This window comes from Felis catus, chromosome D1 (genome assembly GCF_018350175.1).
Source record: "Felis catus isolate Fca126 chromosome D1, F.catus_Fca126_mat1.0, whole genome shotgun sequence".
Taxonomy (NCBI): domain Eukaryota; kingdom Metazoa; phylum Chordata; class Mammalia; order Carnivora; family Felidae; genus Felis; species Felis catus.
Window position 1 is genome coordinate 105489045 of NC_058377.1, and position 25612 is coordinate 105514656.

Consider the following 25612-nt stretch of genomic DNA (forward strand, 5'->3'; position numbering starts at 1 on the left):
AATAAGATTCTTTCTTCTGGGAATCTAGAACTTGGAACCAAGAGCCATCAGATTTGGCAGTTTTGTTTCCGATGAATCGCAATGCTCTAGTAAAGGTCTGCAAACTGCTACGGCACAGTCAGTCCTTAAAGCCTCCCTGATCCCTGCCCTTCCTGAGGCTCAGAGGGCTCAGCTCTTCCTTGAATCCCCTCGGGTATCCCACCCACTATTTGCCCCGCCCCCACCCGTCCCCCCCCCCTTTTTTTTTTAAACCTAAGTTGGAGGTTGCCTTCAAAATAAACACAAGTAGCACAGAACTCCTTCTAGAAGTAGCTTCCACCCGCTTCAACAGAGAGGTAGTCTGCTCTGGACGCCCTCATTTGAAACCCAGATGGCCAGGTAATTTTCAGGCAGACCCTCCAGCCCAGACTCCCTTACACCCAGCTTCTTATGCTCCACTGTGGCTCCCATTTGTCCTGAGCCGCTGCCCGTTACCCTGCTTTCTCGGGATAACAACAGGGCCCAGGAAACGTCTTAGAGGTAATTCCTCTGCGAAAACACACTACTCCCCTTTTTGCCTGTGATGAATTTCTTCCGGAACTTTGAGACCCAGCTGGGTCATCCAGTCCTCCAGACCCAACTCCCTGCCCCAGGGCTTGCTCACACGTGCCCCTTGTAAGGGCCCTCTCCGCTTAGTTCCTTAGTTCCCGCACAAGCACCCTGTATGGTGGCTGTCCATTCCTCTGTCCGCTGAGCTCCTTGAGGGCAGGGCCTGGCTTGTGGTTCTCTCCGTGCCCACCCACTGTCCCCACCCCCACCTAAGCACTAAGCATGGGGACAGTAACGTGCTCCCAGCTTAAGAGCAGCTCTCAGCTAAGGTGTGTTAAGTGATTTACAGCTTCAATGAATGGGCGTGTGCGTGTGCGTGTGTGTGTGTGGTGTGTGAAACTGAATAGGAGGGGCGATTTTCTTCATTTACCAGGAATTCACAATTGCCCCAGGGCCCCTTTGGATGCCAGGCACCATGCTGGGCAACGTGGGGAAGGGCAATGGGGGCGGGATACAAATGATGAAGTGTTTCCGACCCCTCAAGGACCATTCAGTCACCCCCCCACCCCGAGGAGGTGGAACCCATCTCTCTCTTTCCTCCCCCCAAATGAACCAGTTCTCCAGTGATCCTACTTGCTTTTTTGCCTCTCCCACGCTAAACCCGGTCACGCGGGACCTGAAGGAGGTGGACCCGGGCGTTTTTCCCTTCCCCGCGTGCAGCGCCACGGGTCCTGCCCCTCCCGGCCGCCTACGGAGCCCCCGCCGCGGCCCGAGCGGGGCGCCCACCGCCCCCACGCACCCGGCCCCGCGCCTGCGAAAGGCTCCGACTCGCTCCGGCCTCGGCGCCGCTCCCCTCCCTGGCACCAGGGGGCGCTGCCGCCCCACGGCCGTCGCCATGGTCACCGCTGGCGGCGGAGTGGGGTTTACGTAAAGGACGCAGCGTCCCCCGGGGGGCGGAGGCGGCCTTCGCGCCGGCGCCGGCGCCCTGCGGAAGCGGCGTTAGTGAATCGGGGCCTTGGGGAGCCCAGGATGGAGGTGGCGGTCGCGGCGGCGGCGGCGGGCCGAGCCCTGCGGAGGGCGGGAGGTAAGGGGGAGCCGCGGGCGCGGCGGGCCGGGGCCCCGGCGCGCGGGCGCGGTGCGAGCGGCGCGACGGGCTGGGGCAGTGTCCGGGGCGCGCGGTGGCCAGCCCGACGGGTCCGCCGGCAGAGGTGCGGCTGCCGCGGGCGCCCGTGGCAGGTGTGAGATCCATGCGGCCCCCGGCATTGGTGTGGGACGGTGACACCCGTGGCACGGGCGTGGGCAGCGTGGGTCTGGCACAGGCAGCGTGGTCTCCCTGGCGCGGGTGTCAGAAGACTCACCCCCACCCTGGCGTGGTGGTGGCCGCCCAGGTGTGAGGCGGGTGCAGCCCCCTGTGCAGGTAGGTGATGGGCACAGCACCAGGACTTGGTTCCGGAGTGCCAGTGGCCAGTTCCTCGGCGCGTGGTGGTGCTCCCGGCATGGGTGTGAGGACGTGCTGCCATTGCTAGGGTGTTGGATGGTTCTGGCCTGACACGGTCTGGAGTGATGGCACCTGGACTTGAAGAATTGGCGCCCTCAGCATGGCAGGAGTTCCTGGAGCGACTGTGAGAAATGGCCTTGGCACAGCGTGGTGCCGGGGTGGGGGGGGGGGGGCGCTGCTTGGACCCGTGAGGGGAGACTCCATGGCCCCCAGACCCTGATGGATCATTGCACTGGTAGTGATGAGGAGCGTTGCCTCTGTCACGGGGGCCCACTTTTAGTGCCTGTTGGGTACACTGAGCTGAAGAAGGAGGAAGGCTGGGAGAAGGTTGGTGTCCTTTATAACGGACGTGAAAGAGAGATGCCAGGAGATGTTTCGACCACGAGGAACCCAGTGGTGACCCAGATGGAAACCTGACCAGGTACCAGCATTGTCCTGGGCTCATGTACTCATCCAGCTTTGGGGAAGGAGGAAGCGGTGGGGGTGGGGGCGGGCGGGGGGGGGGGGGAGATGGTTCTCAGCAGTGATCACTGTCTTTGAACGTGTGTCACGAGAAACGTACAGGGCTGAGAGGTGACCCGCGTCGGAGCCCCGGGAGAGGCGGGCGCACCATCTATCTGTATTCTCCAGGCCCTGTCTTCTCTGTGGGTTGACGGCTCGCTTCGGGGTATCTGGGACAGTTGCCTCTCCTCTTTGATGCTTGGAAGGCTTTGGGTCCAGAGGACCGTTTGGAAAGGTGCTTTGAAAGATGACTCTGCAGCTACTGGGAGTGTGCTACGGTTGCGCCTGCCTGCACCAGTCTTTTGGGAAGTTTTGAAGGAGGGTCTCACTCAGCATCACATGCTCTCCTACGTCTCAGAGGGGCCAATTTACAGAGCTCCGGGGAAGTTTGAGGACGGGGTGGGTGCCGGGTGGGAGGTGCCGCTGAGATGCCTTGAAGCCGGCGTGTCGTCCAGCGTGTTTGGAGCCAGAGAACTTCAACTCCAGTCTTAAGCTGTGTGACCTTGGGCAGGTGACTTTCCCTCTCAGATCCCTGTGGCCAAGCGGTCGTGGAGGAGGAAAGGAGATGGTACGCCGGGAAGCCCTTTGTAAACAGTGCAAGGCTGTACGAAGGTCAGGGATTCTCGCCAGGTAAAGAGACCCAGGGTGGAGGCCATAGAAATGGAGGCCTGGAATGTGACTGGGGAGGAAGGCAGCTGGAAAGTCGAGAGAGAGCCTGTCACAGGGAATTAGAGGCCCTGAGTGTAAAGGCTCCTGGTGGGGGAAAAGTGGGATCTGTTGACAGTGTGAGTCAGCTGCTGAGCTGGAACCAGGCCCCAGGTCTCCCGAGGACGGTCCCGAGCGTGGCCGCAGCAACCGTGGGGTCCTGCAGGAGTGGCGGGAGCGGGAGGAAGCCCTTCTCTTGCTCTCCAGACACGCCTCATGGTCGCACAGGGCCGGGAGGTGTCTGTGGCTGACAGATCTGGGGTACCTGTGTGGGAGGGAGACTTGGAAGTGTTGTGTTTTCTCTTGAGAATTTCCTTTGGCTCCGGGTGCTGAGGGTGGGGGTGGGGAGCAGGCGCATCAGCGTTTTTGGGGCTGTGGCCTGAGGAAAGCAAAGTGGGTCAGAGCCACCAGAGTGGACGCAGGGCTGGGTGGTCCTGCCGGGGAGGTTGGGGCGGCGTGACGGGAGGGCCGGGGGGCCATGGGGGGTGGGGGGAACGCCACTGGACACGCCGGGCAAGGAGAAGGGGCGAGGGCCTCCTCGGAGGGGTCTTCCGGGGGTGGATGCGCGTGGCACGAGTTCCCCGGGACGTCTCACCTGACACGGCCCCACTTCTGTCTGTGAAGGGCCTTCCCACGCGGGGACGATGAGGGCGGCGGCAGATCGCTTAGCTTTCTGCCTCGAGGGGCCTAGTTCCCGACCACAGGCTGGATTACAGACCCCGGGAGCCCAGGCCCATTTCTCAAGCGTTGCACGTTGAGTGTCTGTTTTAGCCAGCAACCCATTGGACCAGCTTGCTGCCCGAGGGAGAAAGTTTTTGCTCCACGTCCGGGCCGCAGGGTCAAGCCTCGTGGGTGGAGGAGGGACGTGGCTCTTCGAGACCCAGGGTGGTGAGCTGACTTTTCCCTGCCCTGGGACTCATTCTGCCCCAGCGGCTGCCGCCTGGACACTGTTAGAGCTTCCCGGGCCATGCGCTCCAGGTGGGTGGGAGGGGTCCGAGGCCTGTCCCGCATGCTCCCCGCGGTGCCCTTCTCTGCCTCCCCGGGAGTTGCCCTCTCTGCAAGAGGAAGCCTGGAGCCTCCCTGTTGTGAATATTCAGCATTCAAGTCCCCTCAGCTCACCCTCCACACCTCCGGCCTGTTTGTTCTGATTTATGGCTCAGCCTTCTGGTCTTGGGCTTCAGGAGCCCTTTGCAGCCACCCCTTGCCATCTGCTCGGGATGCTGGGACTCTGCACAGCAGAGCTGGGTGGCAGGCGGGGCAGATCGGAGACGCCGAGAGGAAGAGTTGGCCTCTGTTCCCCAAAAGCAGGGTGTTGAGGCAGTAGGGAGCCCAGCCGGGTCACCAGCCCTTGTCTTTGGGCACAGATGCTGCTTTTGAGCAGATTCCAGCTGGGGCAGGGGTCTAGTCACATAGGAATGGACATCGAGGGCGAGCAGCCCTCTGGAGCCGAGATCTTTTCAACTCTGGTCCTCAGTCCTGTTCCCATTGCTTTTGTCCGTGTTTCTCCAAAAGTTGCTTAAGTCAGCTCCTGGCAACCTTCCTTCCTCAGCTGCCTCATAAATCATGGTGCCCGGCTGCTCTGCTTCAGGGGTGCCAGGGAATCGGGCATCTCTGGACAGAGGATTCTGGACCAGAGCTCAGAGTGCCAGGCCAGCCAGCCACGGCTGGAGGCGCAGCCTGGCGCTGGAAGCCACTCGTCCCCCAGTCCCTCTGCCAGGGACCAGAGGGGGACCTCTGGGTTTAATCACCTGTTGGCCCAGCCCTCCACCTGAGTTCAGCTTCTCACTGGAATCGCTTTACATTACACGCTAGCTAGCGGACCAGGCAAGTAGCGCTGGGGGAAAACATCAATGAGCGTGTGGTCAGAGGAAGATAAATCTCGTAGAACCACGGAGGCCAGGACATTGCAGGATGTGGTTACCTCCCCAGCGGGCAGGGCTGACAACTGTTTATCTTGATTTTCTTTTTTTTCCTTTCTGATGCTGACTTTGGCGGGGCTGGATGTCTCTGGGTCGGACAGGGGGAGCGTGCCTGTAAGTGAGGAAGACCCGGGCGACTGTCCTACCCCCGGGGACCTTGGAGATGAGGCGGAGGGGAGGGCGCGCGCTGTGGCCACAGGTGAGGAGGGTGCTTGGCAGGAAGGCCCAAGCCCTCCCTGGGCTGGCTGGCGGGCTGGCGGGTTGGGATGAGCAGGGGTGGGGCTGTTCCCCAGGCAGGGCCGCCCGGGAATTGCACGTGTGTGTAGCCGCGTGTGCCCGTAGCTTTCTGTGGGAAGTGAGGGCTGAGGGGGTGTGGAGCGCCTGGCGGTGTGGGAACTCGTGGGCTCCTGTGTCTGGCTGGCCTGGTGTCAGTGGGTGTGAGGAGCAGGGGGCGTTGTTGGGCTCCAGGGAGCAGGAGAGAACAGTGGGAGCAGGGGGGAGTCCGCCTTCCAGCTGGGGGGCGGGTAACGTCTCCTGTTGTGATTCCTGCGGAAGGAGCCTTCCTGCTTTCTCGGTATTCCTTAGAAGGAAGCCCAGGCTGGAGGCGTGGCTCCCCAGCTCCCATATGTGCTGCGCAGGCCTGCGTCCCTGCTTCTCCTCAAGCCCCCTGGAAGTCAGCTGGGGATAGTCCAGTCGGATGACAGAAGACGGCATGATAGCCACGGGCGTAAAGACTTGGGGCTCTGGGGTCCAACAGACCCGGCTTTGAATCCTCGTACCTCTCTCTACCTCAGTTTCCTCATCTGTAAGATAGGGACAGTAAAACCTCCCACCAGTAAGGTTTCCACGGCCTAATAATGTCTGGCGAGTAGAAAGATCATGATGAAAGCAAGAACACAGACACACACACACACACACACACACACACACGTTTTTTGCTCTTGTAATCAGAATCTTTTCCATAGAAAAGCAGTTACATCGTGATCTGCATATATTAGCATCAAGGAAGCTGTAATGGGTCATGTCCCTTTCCTTGATGAGGAAGTCAGCTCCACCCCACCCTTGGCATGGATGGAATCTTGCTAATCTGTCAACAGAAACATGGGAATAATGCGTTGACCCCTGGGGACGGTTTCCACTTGGATGCGGCAGTGGTCCTTTCCTGAGCGCTTACAGCGGTTTGGGCGCAGTGAGGCCATACCAGACCCTGTAAGATTCAGGTTCTGCCCTCCAGGCGTTCGAAATCTATGGAGAAGGTTCGCGACAGACATGAAGGTCTGTGCTGCGCTTCCAAGAGGGGGCCCGCCGGAGGTCAAAGGAGATTGAGGAACTTGGACCAGGGAGGTCGGCGGAGACTCGGGTGGCGCTGGCCTTTAACCTGGGCCATCCAGGTGATGGTAGAGGAAGCGGCAGCAGTGGAGGGTGTGGCTGGGAAAATGAGCCGCTGGCTCGTTGTGGTCTGGCTTGGGTGGAGGGCACACGACATGGAAGCGGTGAAAGCTGGGGTGACACGGTGACTTGGAGCTGGGTCCCTGGGAACGTGACGGCAGGGCTGCAGGTCGGGTCTGTGGAAAACATGGGCAGCCACTGAAGTGTTCTGAGCAAGAGGGTGGCCGGCTGGTGGTCGGTAAGAGGTGGGCACGGGGGAGGGCCTGGGGGCCAGGCCCGGGATCAGAGCTGGGCTGGGTGATTTTAGGGAGACGGCAAGGCGTGTGAAGGGTTCGGGGCCCGGATTCTGTCTCAGCCTGAGATGCGTTTCCCACCCTTGACTTTCAGCTGCCTCGATTCCTAGAGGCTCCAGGCCACTCCAGGCCAGGAGTTTGAGGAGTGGCCTTCAGGGACCCCCGGGAGGCTGGTTGTTCCGCCCGCAAGGCTTTTCTCATCCCCGAGGACCCATCGAAGGGGTTCCAGTGTTCCTAGCATTTATTTCCAGGCGTTTGATCATTTTCTCACCAAATTACCCCTTGAAATTTCGCCTGCCTGAGTTCAGCCCAGGAGGTTACTATTCTGGGAAGTTTCATCAAAACCCTTTCAGCGTTTGCGAATTCTCTAAGCTGGGGGGCAGGTGGGAGGAAGACAGGGCTCGTCTGCACCGGTGTTCTTGGGGGCCGCTTGGGAGAGCCAGTCCCAGCACCTGAAAATGCTCCTGGTGGCAGGGCGCTCCGGGCAGGGGGCTGGGGAAGGGTGGGCCGAGGCTGTCGTAAGGGGAGGCAGGACACCGCTTCTAATTCATCCCGAAAAGGCCCCTTGTCGTTGCCTCTCCTGGAGCCATTTAATTAATTTATGATTGATGTTCCTGGACTTACTTGAGGTTAATTTATTATTGATGTGCCTTCATTATATACAATTCACCCTGTACCTTTGAGCACATGGCTCCCCTGCTGGGCAGGCCACACGGTGGGGTGAGCACTGCGGGGCTGCTTCTCTGGGCCTCACCCCCCTCACCCCTGGGGACAGAGCCCTGCACCTGGCTCTTGTCAAACTCTTTCAGGTTTGGGGGTCCGAGAAGACGCCGGGGCTTCTGTCTCCAGGGGGCTTTGCTCGGCCACGTTGTAACAGTAATAATAATCATTTCCATTTTGTGAATGTGGGGGAACTAACCCGGCACAGCGTGTAGAGGGTCTCATTTACTCCTTGCTTCGGGCAGCCCCCTCCACTCCTTCGTCTCCCCGACCCCTGTCTTACAGGCAGCTTCGGGAGGTCGAGTTACCTCCTTGAGGACACAAGGCAAGTAGATGGGGAGCCAGGCGTGAGCCCAGGACCCCGGCCTCTCCTTCAGGCCGTTCCCCTGTGAAGCCTTTCTTCTGCTCCCCTGAACTCCAGGGCCGTCCTGGCTAACATCGGGGCATGTAGCACCGACACCCGGGAGAGTGTGTCTTGTTACGTGTGGATGGCTTGTCCCCCTCCCTAATCCATATCCTCACTGAAGGCTAACGAGCAAAATGGCACTTACTGAGATAGGAGCCAGGTGCCATGCTAAGCACTTTTCATACATTAGCTCGTTGAATCCTTATAACCATCCCAAGAGGCAGGTGATAACAACCCATTCTACAGATGAGGTTTAGAAGTGCTCTGGTTGGGGCGCCTAGGTGGCTCCGTTGGTCGAGCGTCCGACTCTTGATTTCGGCTCAGGCTGTGATCTCACGGTTTCATGAGTTCGAGCCCCACGTCGGGCACTGTGCTGACAGCACGGAGCCTTCTTGGGATTCTCTCTCCTCTCTCTGCCCTTCACCCCACTCTCACGCCTGCTGGCGCTCTCTCTCTCTCTCAAAATAAACCAACAAAACAAGAAATGTGTTCTGGGCACTCAGCTAATAGATGGCAGAGCCAGGATTTGGACCCTAGCAGCCTTGAGATTCCTGCTGTAATCTCTCCCTGTAATCCCCTCTCACTCCATCTCTCCATCTCCTTGGGCCTGTTTGTTTCTTGCATGTCTGTATGTTTATCCAGTGGCCACCTCCCCTTTCTCCTACTTGGCCGAGTGCTGGCCTACGTCGGCCCCCCTCCTTTGCTGTGGGGACCAGGAGTGCCCACTTGCATGGGGTGGGTGATTTTAGGAAGACGGCAAGGCGTGAGAAGGGCTCGGGCCCGGATTCTGCTCTTGGCTCAGCTGGGCAGCTTCACATGAGTCACTCAGCCCCTCTGAGCCTCAGTTGCCCTGTTTGTATATCAGCAACCGTGGTATTTATTCTCTCTCCTTCACTGGCTGCGCCCACGCTCAGAGGCGATGCGGGATAGGACAGATACTGTACTAGTCAAGGGTTAGATTGCTTGTGTATGGGATCCAAGAGTTGGCATGAAGGCCAGGAATGCTTAAGGCTGGATGCAGAAACCCAGGCCAGGGGATCTGTGCCCACCTTCTGAGCCTCCCTGGATGGGCTGATGAACTCCGTGGCTTGCTAGCTGGCAAGAACTTGCTCAAGGACCCTGTGTGGCCAAGAGCTGGGCAGGAGGTCCCTAGAGTGGGTGCCAGGCTCTAGTCCGGTGTCCCCGTTGGCTGAGTAGTCCTGGTTCCTTCGAGGTGGTCCCTCACGCACTGGGTCCTCGGGTTGGATGGAAATGCAGGAGGCCTTCCTGGTGGTTCTGGGCCCCACAACCCCTCTCATCTGGGCAGCCTGACTAGGTCAGTTCAGGCTAGGTTCAGCGAGGAAGGAGATAGTTTGCCCGGCAGCCGCTTGGACCTCCCCTCACCCCTCAAAATAATGCGGAAAGCCCAGTGAAGAGATGAGCCCTGCGTCTGTTCCGGAAAACAGTGAGACTGTCAGCCTCTCCGTGGCAGGGTTCCCAGGGCGTTGGCTAGGAGTCCTCTGCTTTCTCATCAGCTTTACTCCGAGCACGTTTCAGCGCCGGGCCGGGCCTGGGGAACACGATCTGGGCTGCCAGGGCCCCCCTGGGCCAGAAGAAGAGGGCAGAGATCTCAGTGGGTAGGGGTGGGGCACGCCTGGCACGGCTGTTGGAAGTCCGTGGCCAGGCTGCTGTTAGATGACGTTTCACTTCCCAAGTTTCCGCCTCCTGCAGCCGGGATTACATCAGGCTCCCCCCGGCACGCCCTGCAGCCAGCTCCCACCTCGTGCAGGCTCCTACACTGCCCTGGGACAGCTGTCCCCGCAGTTCAGGGCGGGCCAGGCCGCAGAATCTGCAGGCAGCCCCAGGCCCATCGGCAGCTGAGGGGACTGCCCTGGTTCAGCTGCAGGCGCCAGTCACCCCGCGTGTGCTGCCTCCAGTCAGCACCTGCCCGCCTCACCTCCCAGGACTGCTGGTCTCCAAGACCATGCCACCCATCAGCTCCTTGGCTTATGCCCTTCCCATTCATTCTCCGTTTCTTTCTTTAAAATTAGCATAGCATGGGGGTGGGGCACCTGGGCGGCTCCCGGTCGGTCGGTTGGTTAAGCATCTGACTTCCGCTCAGGTCGTGATCTCACAGCTTGCGAATTCGAGCCCCGCATCAGGCTCTGTGCTGACTGCTCAGAGCCCGGAGCCTGCTTCGGATTCTGTCTCCCTCTCTCAGCCCCTCCCTTGCCCTTGCTCTCTCTCTCTCTCTCTCTCTCTCTCTCTCAAAAATAAACATTAAAAAAATTAAAAACTAAAAATAATAAAATTAGCACAGCATAGGCCTGCCAGCATGGACCTTAGCATAAAGGTGGAGCTTTATTTGAGTCCGCTACTACTTGGGCAGGTCACTTAACCGCCGATCCTCAGTTTCTTCATCTCGAAAATGGGGCTCTCATGGAGTGTGGCTGCCGTCAGGACCCAATGAGATACCACCTTGGAAGTTCTGCCCAGTGCCAAGAACAGCGTAGGTATTCAAGACATGTTACACGCTGTGATCAATTATGATGATTTCAACTCTTCTCTGTCAGCCCAGGTGGGCGCTAAGCTGACCGGACACCCTCCCTTTCCTGAGGCTGCGTCTCCTCTGCAGCCAGGCAACCCTGGGCCCTCTCCTGTGATGCAGGCCAGCCCCTCGGGCTTCCTTCAGTCCCCTCCCACTTCTGGGCCACTTCTCAGGGCTGGCAGCGTCCCACTTTCCCTCTGGCGTCTTAACCATCCTTAGGCTGGTCCCCACCCCCCACCCCGCGTTCCTTTTGGTTTCTCTCCTGCGTTGCTTTCTTTCCCCTTGGCACCTCTTCCCTCCGTCTGCTTTTTGTACACCTCCTCCTCCCCTAAGGCTTTTGGGGGAAGCCGGTGTCTTTCCTCGGAGACCCTCTGACCCTCCTGTGCAAAGAGGTGGCCTCTCAGCCCCTCCGGTTCCGCTCAGCTGGGGGTCAGACGGTGCACCCTGAGGGTGGGGGGAGGGTCACGATTTGGCCCCTCCCAAGAACGTTGGCAACCTTGACAAATCCAGAGTCCTGTCACGTCCCCCTCCGGTCTCGGGAGCCTGCCACACGGGCAGCCGCTCCGGTGACTGCAGAAGCAGGCCACTGCTGCCGAGGGGAACGGGCTGGCAGCCACGGGGAACCCACCCTGGGGGGTCCCCAGAGCCCCAGCAGAGGCTTCAGGTTCCAGTGGCCGCAAATCCTGAAGGAGAAGGAAAAGGCCAGAGTCAACCCCGGTTTCCTGGAGCCAGAAAAACAGCCGCACCTGAAGTCTCTTTCCTTCTGGGAAGTCACGGAATTTGTCTCAGGAGGTTGCTTCGGTTTCATACCTTGGCAAAGAACTCCGTCTTTCTCCACCTCCTTCCCCGGGACGGGGGCCAGGCTGTGGAGAAGAGCTGTGCCCCCTCTGTCCACCCGGTTCTTTCAGGGACATTTGTTTATCAAGCACGTACGGCGTGCTCAGCTTGGGCCTGGAGCTGAGAATTGGAAGAGGTTTCACCTGGTCCTCTGGGAGTTCCCAGGTCGGACACTGAGCTGTAACACAGGTCTTACAGATGTAACAGCAACATGAGCAAAGCTCTCCCAGCAAGGCCAGTCGTCTATGCTTTCTGTGCAGTAATTCATTCAACGCAAAGATGGGGGACAGCGGCCACTCGCCCGGCACTAGGCTCTGCGCTCAGGGCAGTACCCACCCGTCCCGAGGAGGGAAGCACCCCCAGTTTACAGCAGAGGGACAGGCCAAAGGCCTCGGCCTCCTCGCGGAATCGAAGGGGTTCCGCTGACGGCCTCAAGTTTGCAGCCGGCAGACCGCAGGCCCTTTTCCGTCTGGCCCCTGCTCTCGGCAAATTCCTTCTCGCCCTCCCACCTTGCGTCGGGTTTGGGGCCCCTCTGAGCCACGGGAAGAGCAGGTTCCCACAAAAGGAAGGCTCCCCTTTGGCCACCCCGTTGCCGAGAGAGCAGCCTCCCCCACTGCCGGGAAGCCCTGCCATTCCCCAGGGGCAGGCCACCGCGTCCGACCCCGCACCTCGCCGGCCTTGGCAGGCGGCTCTCAGGCGCACAGAGGATTGTTCCTCTCGCCCCACATGCCCCCGCCAGTAATGTTGGGCTCTTGCAGGTGGTGCTCCATGCTGCCTACCTGCGCCACCATACGGTTTGATAAATGGGCTGATGGACGGCCCCTGGTCCCTGGAGCCGCCTTCTCCACTTCTCGGCCCCTGTAGAGAGCCTGTCCCCGCCCTTCCCCACGTGAACCCCATTCAGCAAGCTTCCGGCAGCGGTAACTAAGCCAGGCACCTAGCCCACCACCTGCTCAGTACTTTATGAAAGTTTAACCTTAATGGTGTAACGAACTCCCATCATAAAGCAGCTGGAGCAGTGCATCCTGGGATGTATAAATTATAGGAGCCCTCTGAAGTTGTAATTGGAAATGGCAGCAACTGGAAGGTTGAAAGAGGCCGGCCTCGTTGGGCTGAGCACAGCTGCTCTCTCCTTCCTTTCAAAAGGCACACAGGACTGAGTCTGGCTGTGAAAAAAGAACGTCCTCAGACCAAACTGAGTTCCTGATTCCTCCACCCCACTTCCCACTTCCTGCCCCCCAACCGTGTCTGCAGAGGCTGCGGGCTTTGGAGGCGGGCACCCCACCCAGGCCCTGTGCCCTGGCTCCACGCCACAGACAGAGTGGGCCGGAGGGAGCGAACACGGGTGCGGACCCGGCAAACGGGGTAGGCTCCAGGTCCACCGTCTCCCAGGGACGGCTTACCGTCGCCTGACGTCCCCAGCCCCCTGAGGTCCCACCCACAAAGTGGAGAGCTCAAGCCCACCTGGCAGAGTGGTTGTGGAGATTCCAGTTGGGAGCCACAGGGAGTGTTGGGATGCTGGGTTGGGAGCTCGGGCTCTGAGGCTGGGCCGTCCGCTTCCTGTCACATCTCCTGCCTGCGGTGCTCGTGAGACCTTAACCAAGTCACTTAGCCTCTCAGCTGCAGTTTCCCCCCGTAAAATCAGGGGGATCCGTGACCTACTTCTGGTGGGGGGCGTGGTCAGGAGGATGACAAGGGATGACACTTGGGAAGGACTCAGCATGGTGCTTCTTTGATGGGCACTGCGGATCCCCAGGGAGGCTGGATGGGGTCCCGGATCTGCATCCAGCGATGTGGCTCACACACACCTTGAGTGGCCAGGACGTGGTGCTTGACCCACAGAAGTGCTTACTAAGCACTGTGATTATTCATGCCGGGTAAGTGCCCATCGCCTGCACCTGTGTGTGGTGCCCACGGTGGCTTTAGCTCAGTGCCCCTGACTGTGGCCCGTGGGCCAGCAGCGGCACCACCACCTGGGAACAGGTTAACAGTACAGAATCTGTGTCCCTGCCCCCACCCCTGACTCAGGATCTCTGGGGGCAGAGCCCAGGTATCTGTGGTTTAACCAGCTCTGGGTTGCTGTGTTCCTTCACTCGCTCCGGTCAGAGAAACACTGCTGGGCTCACCCCCGAGAGCAGGGCTTCTCTGGGTGCGGGGTGGCTAACCCCAGCCTCAGAACCCCCTGGGGTTGGCCAGGTGGTGCTTGTTCCAGATCTAGGTTCCTAGGCCCTACCTCGGACTGGTGGATTCAGAATTTCTGGGTGGGGCCTGGGAATCTGCATTTATCCCTCTCACTGCCATTCTCGTTGAGAGTCACGGGGAGGGGGGTCACTCGCTACCTGAGAGCTGTGGAGAAGAGCAGGACCCCCACTCCCCACCCCTTCCGCATCTTGTGCACGAGGCTTTGCAGAGGCTGGGGTGGGGAGAAGGAGCACTGGGTGGGGGCCGGGAGCCCCGGGGCTCCAGCACGGGCTCCACCTGGGGTGCTGGGGCTGCTCTGCCTTGGACCCAGCGGGTGGGGCCTTTTCTCACGGCGAGAGGAGGGAAACAGCCTAACAACCACTGGCGGGGAATGGGTTGAATGAACTCACGCACACCATGCACATGGCCTGCCCCACAGCGATGAGGGAATATGGGGCCAGGACAGTGTTTAACGAGGAGAGATGTTCACCTTCTCTGCTCAGCGCGGAAAAAGCGGCAGGTACGGAATGATCCCGTATTTGGACAGACGCGAGACTAGACGGATGTTAATAGTTCATAATGTTCCTAGGAGGATCATGGTGACTTCTATTTGTCTCTTTCTGTTTTTGTTTGTTTGCTTCTGTTTTCTATAGAGAACACGTGTTTTGTAAGAAGAAAAAAGTAGACACAGATAAGCATGTCTGGCCCAGGGTTTTCGGTCACAGGTGCCAGTGAGAGGCCCAGACTCCCAGGACTCCCCTCCCACTTGACCTGCCTGCTAGGGTGACCTTCACCACCATCCCTGTCACCTCCAGGCTGTGACCTCACCCCCAGTCCTTCACACTGTTTCTCCCACTCTTTCGCCTCCTGTCTGCTCTGAGTCCTTCCATGGCAATGGCGAGGACACCTCCTCCCCTCCACACAGGAGGGGTGGGGAGGGGAGAGCTGAGGGGTGGGAGGCCCCCCCCAGCCTGTAAGCCTCTGGGGCAGAGCTCGCTTTTCATCGGGGGTCACCTGGGCCCCTAAACCGAATTTCCAGAGTCTAGGCACATAGGATGTATCTGGGAAGCAACGGCTGAATGGAGACTGAACACACACATAGCCGTGCTGGCCTTCGGCCTGCCAGCACTCTTCTCTGGGCTTAGGGGTTTCGGCTCTAACATTCGTGGAGGGTTGAGCTCTGATTCCCCTCAGGCCCTTCCAGCTCCAACCTGTTGGGACTCATACCTTCCCACTCCTGCCCCCTTGCCTGGTTTTCTAAGCAAGTCGTGCTGTCCCCAAGAAGGCTCCACCTGTCTGTCCCAGCTGCCCCGGCGAGTGTGCTTGCAAAAGCAGCTGCTCAGGGCAGGGCCTCCAGGCAAGGGTGACAGGAGGGAGGGGATCCCAGGTGCGGGGAAACAGTAGGCCACAGGGGCAGAGGGCACCCATTGGTCCTGAATCTGACCTTGGTCTCTCTCGACCCCTGGGTAGCCTCTGTGCTGCCTGTGGTCAGGGAAGGGGGGGAGGGGTCTGTTTTCCACCTCCTCCTGTGCCCGGCTGCCATCAGGCCCCAGCAGCCCTGCGTCTCCGGCCCTTTCAGCTGCTGTTTTCCAGTGAGTGGCTCAGGGAGGAGGGAGGGTGGGAGAAATCCATTCAAGCCATTTGTTTTAACGACATTGAAGTAAACCCATGGGATTTGCGTGGTCACATGTTTTCAGTCTTCTTTCAAAGAAATGGATGGGTTTCTGGGTCTCTCCCACCACCAGCTTCCCTGCCTGGCAAGTCCGAGAGGCCCAGTTTTCAGGAAGAATCGTGAAGAAGGGGAAGCCCCCGCCAGGGTGGGAAGATCAAAGTGGTGTGGGCGAGGGGAGAGCTGGGACCACCTCAACCTGGGCTTTTGTCTCCCCACGTGTGGAGGGGCTCCTGCCCAGGTAACACCAAGGGTGCGCCTGCCCTTGGTGCATTTCCCAGCGTGTTTTTCTTGGCCTACGGAGCCTGCAGAAATCAGCTTTGCCAGCAACCCAGAGGCAGGAGCCGGGTGCTGATGGTAGTGCTCAGCACACAGCCCTACGAGGGCAGAGGTGAGGGAGGCAGGGCTCTGTGCTGGCTGGGGTCCGGCCCAGGAACAAGGTGCATTTGCCTCTGGGGTTCTGAGAGGCTTTCTATAGGGCAGGAGGGAACAAGCAAGCCTTACTTCCCTGACTTTTTCTTCCTGGTAGTGACCTGCTCAGCCTCCAGCACCTCTGGGAAGCCTTCTCTGTCGCTGTCCCCACCGTGGGGCCCCCGGCATCATGGCTCCATAGCCCCCGGCCTGCATGTGGGTTTTCTTTTGCACTGTGAGCTCTTCACGGATAGGAATCGGCATCTCCGTGTTCTTATCCCCAGAAGCTCCTTCTTAAGGTCCCCCTGAGTGCATCCGAAGCCCCAGCTGGCACTCCCAGGCCCTGAGTCTGGTCTCCTGGCCTGGTCTTGGAGCCTACTGAGGCAGTGGAAGGGTGTGTGTGCTCAGAACGCACTCTCCCCTCACTCTCCTCTCCTGTGCCAAGAAGGAGTCAGGCTGGAAGGGAAGGGGGTAAGGGGTGGGTGGCATTGGACCGTGAGGCACTGGCCAGAATGTCCCACAGGACAGACCCAGCCTGCAGCTGCCACAGGCGGGATCTCACAGACCCCCTCCCCTGCACCCCCAGGCCTTGAAGCAGCCGCTAACACCAACCGGTCTGGCTGGTTTGTGGGGACCTGGCCCCGTTTCTTGAGGGACAGGATGTCCTGCTGGGAGCAGCCTTTGTGCCTGTCCTTTCTGTCCTTCCCCCTTCTGGCTCTCAGGCTGGTCCTCTCCTGGCCTTTTTCTCCTCGTTGCCCTCCTTGCCTCTCGCCTCACTGGAGGGCCTTGACCCTGCCCTCCTTGAAGTGCAGGACCGTGGGGGTACCCGGGCAGGAGTCAGAGGCCGGGGCCTCCCAGGAATGAGGCGGGGCTGTCCAAGACCCTCGCCTGGTGAGACCCTGGGGGTGCCCGGGCCCTGGAAGCAGGACACCCGGTGGTTGGGGTGACAAGTACCAGGCAGGACCCCAGCTCCTCGCCCTGCTGACATGCCAAGGACAGGGGCCTGGCGGTCTGAAGAGGCCACGGAACAAGGCGTGGGACCAGCAGGCTCCCTGGCACCGTGACTCCTCCCTCCCGCCACCGCCCTCGCCAGGCTCCCCTCTCAGGGAACAGGAAATGGGGGTGGGGGAGCCCGGGTGTTCCTCTCGCCCTCTGCCGGGAGGGGCCGGGTGCCCCACTCCGTAGGTGTCAGCAGAACTGTCACCCAGCGGCGGGCGCCGGGGCTGGGATTTCCCTGGCTGACTCACCCCCGGCCTGGCTGTGCCTCAGCCTAGGCAGGAGTTGTTTGTGAAGGTGTCTGGTAGACGGAGGGAGTCCCAGGAATGGGGGAGCAGGTCCCTGGGGTTGGCTGTGGGCGGGGCCCCTCACAGAGCTCTCCGCCCTCCGCACCTGCACCTGGAGACCCCAAGTGCTCCGGGGAGCACAACCACCACACTTCCCAACGCGGGAGGAGCGGTGAGGCACCTGGGGACCTGAGCACAAGCGGGGCTGCCTCTGCCTCCCGACAAGAGGGTCCCCCCAAGGGCAAAATGCCTTCCCTCCAGAGAATAGAGAAGCCATTGACTGCCCTCCTCCCCAGGCACTCCACAGACAGGCGCCTGGAGGAAGGAGGGGGGGACTGTGGGAGGCAGGAAGTGAGGCCAGCACAGTGACCCGGCCAGGGGCCGAGGACCCTTGGAGAAAGGGAAGAAACTGTAGGCTGCCCCCCAGAAGAACTCACAGGAGTCTGTGTGAGATTTCCAGGCCCACAGATGCCCTGGAGCACATCTTGGGGCCCTCCTCGGCCCCAGCTGCCGGTGCCGCCCTCAGCTGAGAGCTGGCAGCGGGGTGGAGGTGTCACAGTTACGGTGTGGGGGGGACTGGGGGAGGACCGTGCAGACAGAAATGTGGAGTGTGTGCCTTGCAAGCAGGCCTGTGGGGGTGGCGGCAGCAGAGCCGCGTAGGGCGAGCCGGGCTGGGGGTGGGATGGGATGTACCGTTCTGAGCGATTGCCCCGGCGTCCCTGCCCTCCTCTTGTTGATGGGAGGGAGAGTCAACCCCTGACGTCTCCAGGCTAGAATGGCAGGGGCTGGCAGCCCCCAGGGGCCAGGCTGCCAGGGCTCAGGTTCACAGGGTGGCATCTGGGACCCTGGCACAGCTGTGTCTCAGCAGACAGACTTCTCAGCCCTCTACCCACTGCCTGGCCTGGTGAGAAATGGAGCCATTTCTGTGGGCCGGGTGCCACAGGGGCAGCCCCAGTGTGTTTGATGAACGGGCCACTTAAACCCCCAGCAAGCACGTCTGGCCCCTTTGGCCACACTAATCCCTCCGTGAGCAGGCGCAAGGCAGGGTGGCCCGGCGAAGGAATGTGGCCTATGGGCCCAGCCTCCTGAGTGACAGGGCTGGGGGCACAGCCAGGAGGGTAGGGCAGCATTAAGGCTGACTGGCTCTGGCCCAAGCAGGCAGCATGGACAGGCAGGGTGCAGAGGAGGCCTGGCCTGAACTGGGATGGGCCCTTAAGGCAGGGCCCCCACACCTCAGCCCCCTGAGGGAAGCTCTCTTTAAAGGACAGAGGGAGGGGCGCCTGGGTGGCTCAGTCAGTTAAGCGTCCGACTTCGGCTCAGGTCATGATCTCGCGGTCCGTGAGTTCGAGCCCCGCGTCGGGCTCTGGGCTGACAGCTCAGAGCCCGGAGCCTGTTTCAGATTCTGTGTCTCCCTCTCTCTCTGCCCCTCCCCTATTCACGCTCTGTTTCTCTTCTGTCTCAAAAATAAATAAACGTTAAAAAAAAATTAAAAAATAAAGGACAGAGGGACAGCCTAGCCCAGGAGCCCGCTAAGGGCCTGGGAGCCGGGCTGCAGGGCATGGTTCCAGGTTCTGCTCCTGACCTACTACTGAACTCAGTGTTGCCTGGGGCAGGTGTCTGCACCCTTGGCCCTCACCTTCCTTCCTGGAGTGATTATGTGTGACTCAGTGGCCCAGAGGGTTTCTTCACACCCAGATGTTCTGTCGTTTACTAAGCCCCCAGCATTAGAGAAGAAGGGAGGGCCCTAGGACCTTCTCCTGCCACCTACGTGGCCAGGTACTTAGGCAGTGAGGAGCAAGACAGAGGTCTGCCCTTGGGATTCTGTTTCTTCCTCCCTCCTCTCTGGGGTGATGGGACAAGTGAGATCATGGCCAAAGGTTCCCAGTAAAGGGACTTTCTGGCAGGTAGTTGGGCTGGAACTGTTACCCTTATTAGGTATGAGTTATTATCACCATTACTGTGGAGTTGGCTCCCTAGAGCCTGCAGGGGGGCTCCCTGGAGGAGGCCGTCCTGGGCTGGCATCCTGGCCCTGTGGTCAGATTGAGTAGCAAGAGGTCAGGTGGGGTAGCTGGGGTCTGGGTGGCCAGGAGGGAGCCCTGGCACCCCTTGGGCTTGGCCAAGCCGCCGGCTTCCATCTGCACAGGAGCGGCCCACCCTCCACGAGTTGGCGGGGAGACCTCAGAACTGAGGAGTGCGTGTCCCCAAACATCTTGTTCACAGCAGATGGCAGCCGCAACTCCCTTTCTCCCTCTGCCGTGTCAGTTGCATTTCCCTTCCCTTTGCTCACCCCTTCTGTTAACTTTGGTTTCTGCTTTCCAAGTTGGGGAGGCAGCCTGCGAGCCCCCAGAGCCACCTGCGACTGTGGGTGAGGCTAGGTGCTCAGACCATGGACGGTTTCCAAAGGAGGGGAAATCTCAAGCCCCCACCTGCTTGTTGGGGAACCTCAGTCTCGCCCTGGTTCCTGCGTGCTGTTAGTCTCTTGGGCCGTTCCTGGAACTCCAGCCAAGGCTGAGTCCCAACCCTTTCCATTCTCTCTTTGCTTGTTCACTGTTAAGATTCCTGCATGTGTAATCCTTTTTGAAAGTGACGTTTGAAATATTTGGTTTATTTAAAAAATAAAACAGTATATCCATATTCTCCCCTCACGGAGACCTTTTCTCATATGCTTGGAGTGACCATTTGCAAGCAGCATGATCTCAGAGGAACGAGGGAGCAGGCCAGGGCCTTGTCTGACTTTTCTTGACCGGCTGTTGCACATCAGGCCCTGGGGTGCCAGGGACACAGGCAGAAGGTGCGGCCCTGCCCTCCAGGAGCTCCCAGCGTGGTAAGGAGCCAGGGTACTCGGGGAAGGAACGGAGGGGCACTGGCCAGGCCTGCTTCCGGGTTGGCAGGCTTCTGGAGGCTTCACGGAGGCTGCGGTATTCCGAGCTAAGCCCTGGAAGGCTGAGGAGTTCCCAGGTGATCGGGGTTAGAAAAGGCCTTGTGTGCAAGGGCGCAGAGGCGTGAAGAGCTCTGACCCCTCGGAATGCTGGGCTGTGGTAAGAAGCAGGGCAGATGAAGGGCAGGCTGCCTCATCAGCATGTGCCGTTCAACCCCGGGGTGGGGTCAGAGGAAACCTCACTCCCCTGGCTGCTTGTGGGGTGAGGTCAGCCTGAAGCAGAGCCCTATATGGGGAACAGGGGTGGCACAGGCCTTTCTCAGCTGGAGGGATTCTGGGACCTGGCTCATGGCTGCCCTGAGTTTGGGGCCAGCAGGAGCAGACCCCCTGCTGGTAGAAGCAGCTGCCTGCTGGTAGAGCAGCCCCTCCTGGTGGAGCAGCCCCTCCTGGTGAAACAGCCCCTGCTAGTGGAGCAGCCCCCCCTGGTGGAGCAGCCCCCCCTGGTGGAGCAGCCCCTCCTGGTGGAGCAGCCCCTCCTGGTGGAACAGCCCCTGCTAGTGGAGCAGCCCCTCCTTGTGGAACAGCCCCCCCTGGTAGAGCAGCCCCTCCTGGTAGAGCAGCCCCTCCTGGTAGAGCAGCCCCTCCTGGTGGAGCAGCCCCTCCTGGTGGAACAGCCCCCCCTCATGGAGCAGCCCCTCCTGGTGGAGCAGCCCCCCCTCGTGGAGCAGCCCCTCCTGGTGGAGCAGCCCCTCCTGGTAGAGCAGCCCCTCCTGGTAGAGCAGCCCCTCCTGGTGGAGCAGCCCCTGCTAGTGGAGCAGCCTCCTCTGGTGGAGCAGCCCCCCCTGGTAGAGCAGCCCCTCCTGGTGGAGCAGCCCCTCCCGGTGGAGCAGCCTCCCCTGGTGGAGCAGCCCCTCCTGGTGGAGTAGCCCCTCCTGGTGGAGCAGCCCCCCCTGGTAGAGCAGCCCTTCCTGGTGGAACAGCCCCCCCCCCCCAGTAGAGCAGCCCCTCCTGGTAGAGCAGCTCCTGCTGGTGAAGCAGCCCCTGCTCCTGCAGCCTGTGGTCAGAAGTCTCCCTGGAGGCTGAGGCCAGGGGGTCACGGAGTAGCTGGATGAGCATGCCCTTGAAGGGTGAGGTGTCCAGGCTTCCCTGGTGCTGCCCGTGTTCCGTGCCCTGCCCTGGCTCTACCTGACACCCGTGTGACACTGGGCAGAGCACATGTGTATCGAGACCCTCATCTGTGCCAAACTGAGTTCAAAGTGTTTCCCACGTGGGTCCTGTCCCATTTAACCTTCCCGAGGGCTGCTCACATGGGCACTGCTGGTCCCAAAGCCCTGAGGCTTGTTCAGTGTCACCCAGCCAGCACGTGGCCAAGCAGAGGCTCCAGGCCCAGGTCAGCCTGACCCTCCCCGGCATACCTCCTTCTGGATTATGTGTCCTGTCCCCTAGAGAAGGCTCAGTGTGGGAAGCCTATCTCCCTGAGGACTTGTGCCCTGCCCATTCTCCCCTGCTGCCGCCTCCCCCCTACCTCACCCTCCAGTTCCCCCTGGGGGCCTCCATAGCAGCTGTGGGCAGAGCCACCCTGAGCAGTCGAGTGCCATCCTGTAGGGCAGCAGGCCCAGCAGAACGGTGTGGCCTACGGTGTTTGCTTTTCCCAGCCCTGCGTTTGCTGGGCCACTTACACCTGGCTCGTTGTTTGCCCAAGGTTTGTCCTCCAGGAACATGGGGTCGGGTGAGGCTGGGCAAGGGTGGCAGGCAGATGGTCTTCTGCTTCAGGGCTTCCAGATTAACCTGGAAGCTTCCAGCGTCTTCTGCATGACCAAGGAAGGCCACGCTGCCTGTAAGTGCCACGCCCTGCAGTCCCAGTGCTGGCTGGGCAGTACCCGGCCTCGCCCGCGCAGAGCGTGTGACTTTGCAGTGCCGGGCCTGGCGTGCCTGGCGTGCCAGGGCGACAGCGGCAGCTGGACAGTCGGCAAGGAGCAGAAGAGGTCCCCAGAGCCCTTATGTTAGGCGCTGGCAGAGTGTGGGGGCGAGGGGTAGCATCAATGGGACTTTTGTGTGGCTGGGGCAGAAGCATCCCTCACAGGCACATCTGCCCCAATCCTTCCTGGAGCTGCTGCTGGTCTGCAGCCCCCACCCTTCCTCCCAGTGAGGAGAGCTTGCCTGGACTCAGCCAGTCCCCGCCCTGCCCTGCCCTTCACCCCTTTTCAGATGAATCAGCCCCAGGCACTTGGTGATTTCTTCTTGGGCCCTGGGCCCGCCCCTCTGCCTGCCCTCCTGACTTCCAGCATCCTCTCCCTGGTCTGGCTGAGTCCTCTGCTCCATAGTAAGTCATTGACCAGAGACTGACCTCAAGTCACGGACCTCAAGGAGGCCACGGGCCTGGTCCTCGAGGCTGATGGGAACGGATTAGGTGGACAGAAGCCAGGTGGATCTGGCACCCCAGGGAAGAGGGAGCCCTCTCTTCACTACGGCTGGGACCCCAGGGAGAGGCCTGCATCAGCTGAGGAGGGAGCCAGCACCTGCCTCCTTGCAGTCCTGCCTCTGGTGGCCCTCCAGAGTGGCTCTGGTCCCTGAGGGTGAGGGATCTTGGCATGCCATGGGGTATCCACCCTGCTTTGCACCGTGGCCTTTAGCAGACCCACTGCTCTGGCCTGTGGTCTCTCCACCGCTTGGTACCTGCCAAACAAGCTATAAGGACAAGCAGGCTATCACCAATAGGCTGTGCTGCACCCTCCTGGGCAAAGAGCTCTGTGAGCAGAGGGCGGCCGACATCACTCAGGCTCGGGGACAGCCTTCCCAGGTGGGTGCGGCTTGCAAGAGACTGCCTGGTCACTCCCACCCTGCCCTTGGGGAGCTGGCCGAGTGCATCGGGCTCCTGGCAGTGGGGAGCCCAAGTCCCTCCACCCCTCTTCTTAGCTGGTGTGGGGGGGTGGGCACAGGACGGATGTGGAGGAAGGACGGTGTTGAGTCGCTGTGGCCACCAGGCCCTGTGGAACCTTCTCTCTTGCTGCTGGTCAGGGGTGGGTGCCCACCCCAGGACCGACGCAGTCTGCAGGCTTGGGCGGCATTGCAGACAGCCCCGTCATCAGGCCCTGCACCCCACACGCCACTCCCGCGGCAGCAGTAACGACCCCTGATGTGTGTCGTGCCCGGTACCCGACTGTTGTTCCTCACGGCAACGCTGTGGGGCTGGTACCCTGGCAACCCCGTTGGCAGGGAAGGAAACTCCTGTTTGTGGCGTACTTTAACCCACATCACTTAGATGTTTTTTATCCCCCTTTTACAGGAACCAGGGCTCCAAGGGGCCGCGACTTGCCCACGTGTATTAGTGGCTGGGCCCGGGACCAGGTCTGGATCCTCTGACACCAAGCCCCGCGCGTTTCCCACTCTGCCCCTGCAGTAAACCCGAAGTGCTAATAAACGAGCACATTGATACATAATTAATCCCACCTTGGATCCCTCTGTTCTCTCTCTGGGGAGCTCTGAGCGCTTCCCAGACGTGATCTCAGGCATCCTCCTGAAGCCCAGAAGAGGGAAAAGGAGGCTCTGTGCAGAGAGGGGTGGAAGAGCCGGCACAGAGGGGCTGTGGGTCTAGAAACCAGCCCTCTCGCCGTTCGGGCTGTCCCTGCCACACACCGCGGCCCCCTGCCTCTGGTAGGGCAGATCTGGGGCAGGGAGGTGTCTCTCGGGGCCGCCCGCCCTCTTCCTCTGGTCCCTTTGGGGTTGTACCTGCGTGAGCCAGGAGGAGAGAACCTGGGGTGAGGCCCAACGCTGTGTCTTAAAGGGAAGTCATGACATTGCCGAGGCTTTTTATAGTCTTCCTTCCAAGAAGCTCTGGCTACTTCCGGTTTGTTCTCACATTCCGAGGAAGTTGGCAGAGAGCGATCAGGGTCACAGGGAGGGAGGCAGAATGCAGACCTGCGGGACAGGCCCTTGACCAAGCCATCCTCTGCCAGTGGCCCAGGAGGCAGCCCCGTTCCTGTCTGCGTTGTATGGTGAGGGACCGAGGCCAAGAGACTTCCCATGGTCACTAGGTCACGGGCAGGTCGGTGACCGGTGAGGTTTGGTTGACTTCATAGGCCGGTGCCCTGAAACCGCTGGGCTGCAGGGCGGCCTCTCTGGCCCGTCTCCCTCCCAGGGCGGCCGTGAGGTGCTGCCCTCCATGCAGGGAGAACGGGGCATCGAGGTGAAGAGCCCCTCAGGCAGCAGGACCTCCCCGAAAACCTGGTCACGGACCTCGCTCCGTTCCGCTGCCCTCAGGCAGATCACCCGGCACCCCCTCCCTGCCACAGTCTCCCCATCAGCAAAACTGGCACGCCGCACTTCTTCCCCGCTTCACCCACGGCGGGGTCATCGGATGCCAGTGAGGCCCCGTACGCACTTGCGGCTGCCGGAGCAGCTCAGGACGGAGCTTGGGCCTGGCGGGTGGTGTGGAGAGGGCCCCAGGCTGGACGGCAGGAGCCCTGGGCTCCGGGCTGGGCTCTGCACCGGCTCCCTCGGGGCTGTGCTCACACGCCGCTCCTCCTCAGGCAGCAGGGATTCGGTGGGTTCCCGCCACCTGCCAGGCCCTTTGCTGGGAGCTAGGGACACAGCAGGAAGAAGAAAGGCAGGGCCTGTGCCCCCCCGGGAACCACACCCGACGGGGGGAAGGGGCTAGATAGTAAACAGGCTAACAGACAATGGCACTGGATGCAGGAGTGACAGTGAGGTGATGGAGAGGGACGGGGGACGGGCACACCTGAGATCCGGCTGGTGGGTCAGAGGAGCCAGGTTGGAGCTAGGATCGGAGTGACACAAGAGACCAGTCACTCGAAGACTGCAGCGGGTAAGGGACACATCCGGGCGCGGGGAGGCCTGAGGGCCTGGGCGTTGAGATGGGGCACACTTGGCTGTATGAGGGACAGAGAGAAGGCCCGAGCACTGGACGGTGATCAGCGAGGGCAGCATGGGAGGAGACAAGGCCAGGCAGGCCAGCGGCACGAGGGGGGCATTTTCTAAATGGGGTGACTGGAAATGGTGCTAGGGGGGTCAACCAGCAGACAGACGTGCTCTCTCGGAACCTCTGTTTCCCCTCCCATGTGGGCTTGGCATCCCATGAGAGGCCCCCCCGACCCCCCGAGCTACGGTCCCCTCCCCATGGTCGTGTTTGGGGTCAGAGCTTGGTAGCAGGAAGGGCAAGGATCTGACTGTTCAGGGGAGACGCCTCCACCCTGGGTAGAGTGAGCACAGCCCAGGGACTGCCCCTGAGCCAATGCTGCCCAGCCGACACCTGGGCCTGCTGCAGCCTGGGGACAGAACTGGGCTGACCTGACAGTCGGCTTCCAGGAGAGTAGGTAGATGTTGGGGCGGGACGGGCTGCCCCAGGCCTGTGTTCTAACGGTGCTCCTTCCGGGGCGGGCGGGGTGGGACCAGGGCGCCGTCCGTCCTTCCCTGTCCGCAGGAAGTGCTCCAGGAGCGTGACGGCCCCTGGAACCAAGATGGCTTGCTGTTTGTCCAGTTGCACCAGGACCATCTGGCTGGGGCGTCCTTGACAACACCCTCTCCTGTACTGCCCCCTCCCATCTGTCACCGGTGTCCGCTGCCCCGACTTCTCTCCACCCTCATGCCTGCTGTGGCCCGTGGTTACTGCTGACAAAGCTCAGACTCCAGGGCCCTGCCCGGGCTGGGCCCACTGGCCTTTCCAACTCGGTCCTCCTTTTTGCTCCCATCCGGTTAATCTGGTCTGTGTTCTGTCTTTCCTGGTCCCCCTGCGTGGGTCCTCCTGCTGAGGGGCGACCTCTGTGTTGCCCCCCTCCTGGTGGCCTCTTGTCCTTCAGACCTCAGCCCCGGCTCCCACCTCCTTACTCGGGCTCTAACGGGCTACCCCC

The 25612-nt window shown here is 60.8% G+C and overlaps 2 protein-coding genes across 5 annotated transcripts in view; one reads left to right on the forward strand and one right to left on the reverse strand.

Annotated features, from left to right (window-relative positions):
- The first annotated feature begins 1470 nt into the window (after positions 1 to 1470).
- DAGLA (diacylglycerol lipase alpha) overlaps positions 1471 to 25612 on the forward strand; it is a 62711-nt gene continuing 38569 nt past the window's right edge. The window contains exon 1 of one of the 2 annotated variants that reach the window (XM_023239911.2): positions 1471 to 1612. The gene's annotated coding sequence lies outside the window, so the exon portion shown is untranslated. Of the gene's footprint in view, positions 1613 to 1777; positions 2448 to 25612 lie in introns of those variants that run through there. The other variant, XM_045039416.1, reaches the window with a different exon arrangement.
- Positions 19398 to 24866, reverse strand: LOC123380632. 3 transcript variants are annotated; one of them, XM_045039419.1, is made up of 3 exons: positions 24484 to 24866; positions 23196 to 24325; positions 19398 to 19900 (listed from the first exon to the last, which is right to left on the reverse strand). In XM_045039419.1, the coding sequence occupies exons 2-3, from the start codon at positions 23768 to 23770 to the stop codon at positions 19564 to 19566; spliced, it is 912 nt and encodes a 303-aa protein (XP_044895354.1). In that variant the 5' UTR covers positions 23771 to 24325; positions 24484 to 24866; the 3' UTR covers positions 19398 to 19563. The 3 variants fall into 3 exon arrangements, with proteins under 3 accessions (XP_044895354.1, XP_044895353.1, XP_044895355.1); XM_045039420.1 differs by having other exon boundaries at positions 19399 to 19900; positions 23196 to 23291; positions 23475 to 24864; XM_045039418.1 differs by having other exon boundaries at positions 23196 to 24866.

What these genes read in the sequence shown, in the direction of transcription:
- LOC123380632 (XM_045039419.1), bottom strand. Translation starts at nt 23,770, where the DNA reads ATGGGAAGTCTCTTGGCCTCGGTCCCTCACCATACAACGCAGACAGGA. An exon ending in AGAGAACAGAGGGATCCAAG is followed by an intron (nt 19,901 to 23,195) that starts GTGGGATTAATT and finishes TTCTTACCACAG; the next exon opens with CCCAGCATTCCGAGGGGTCA.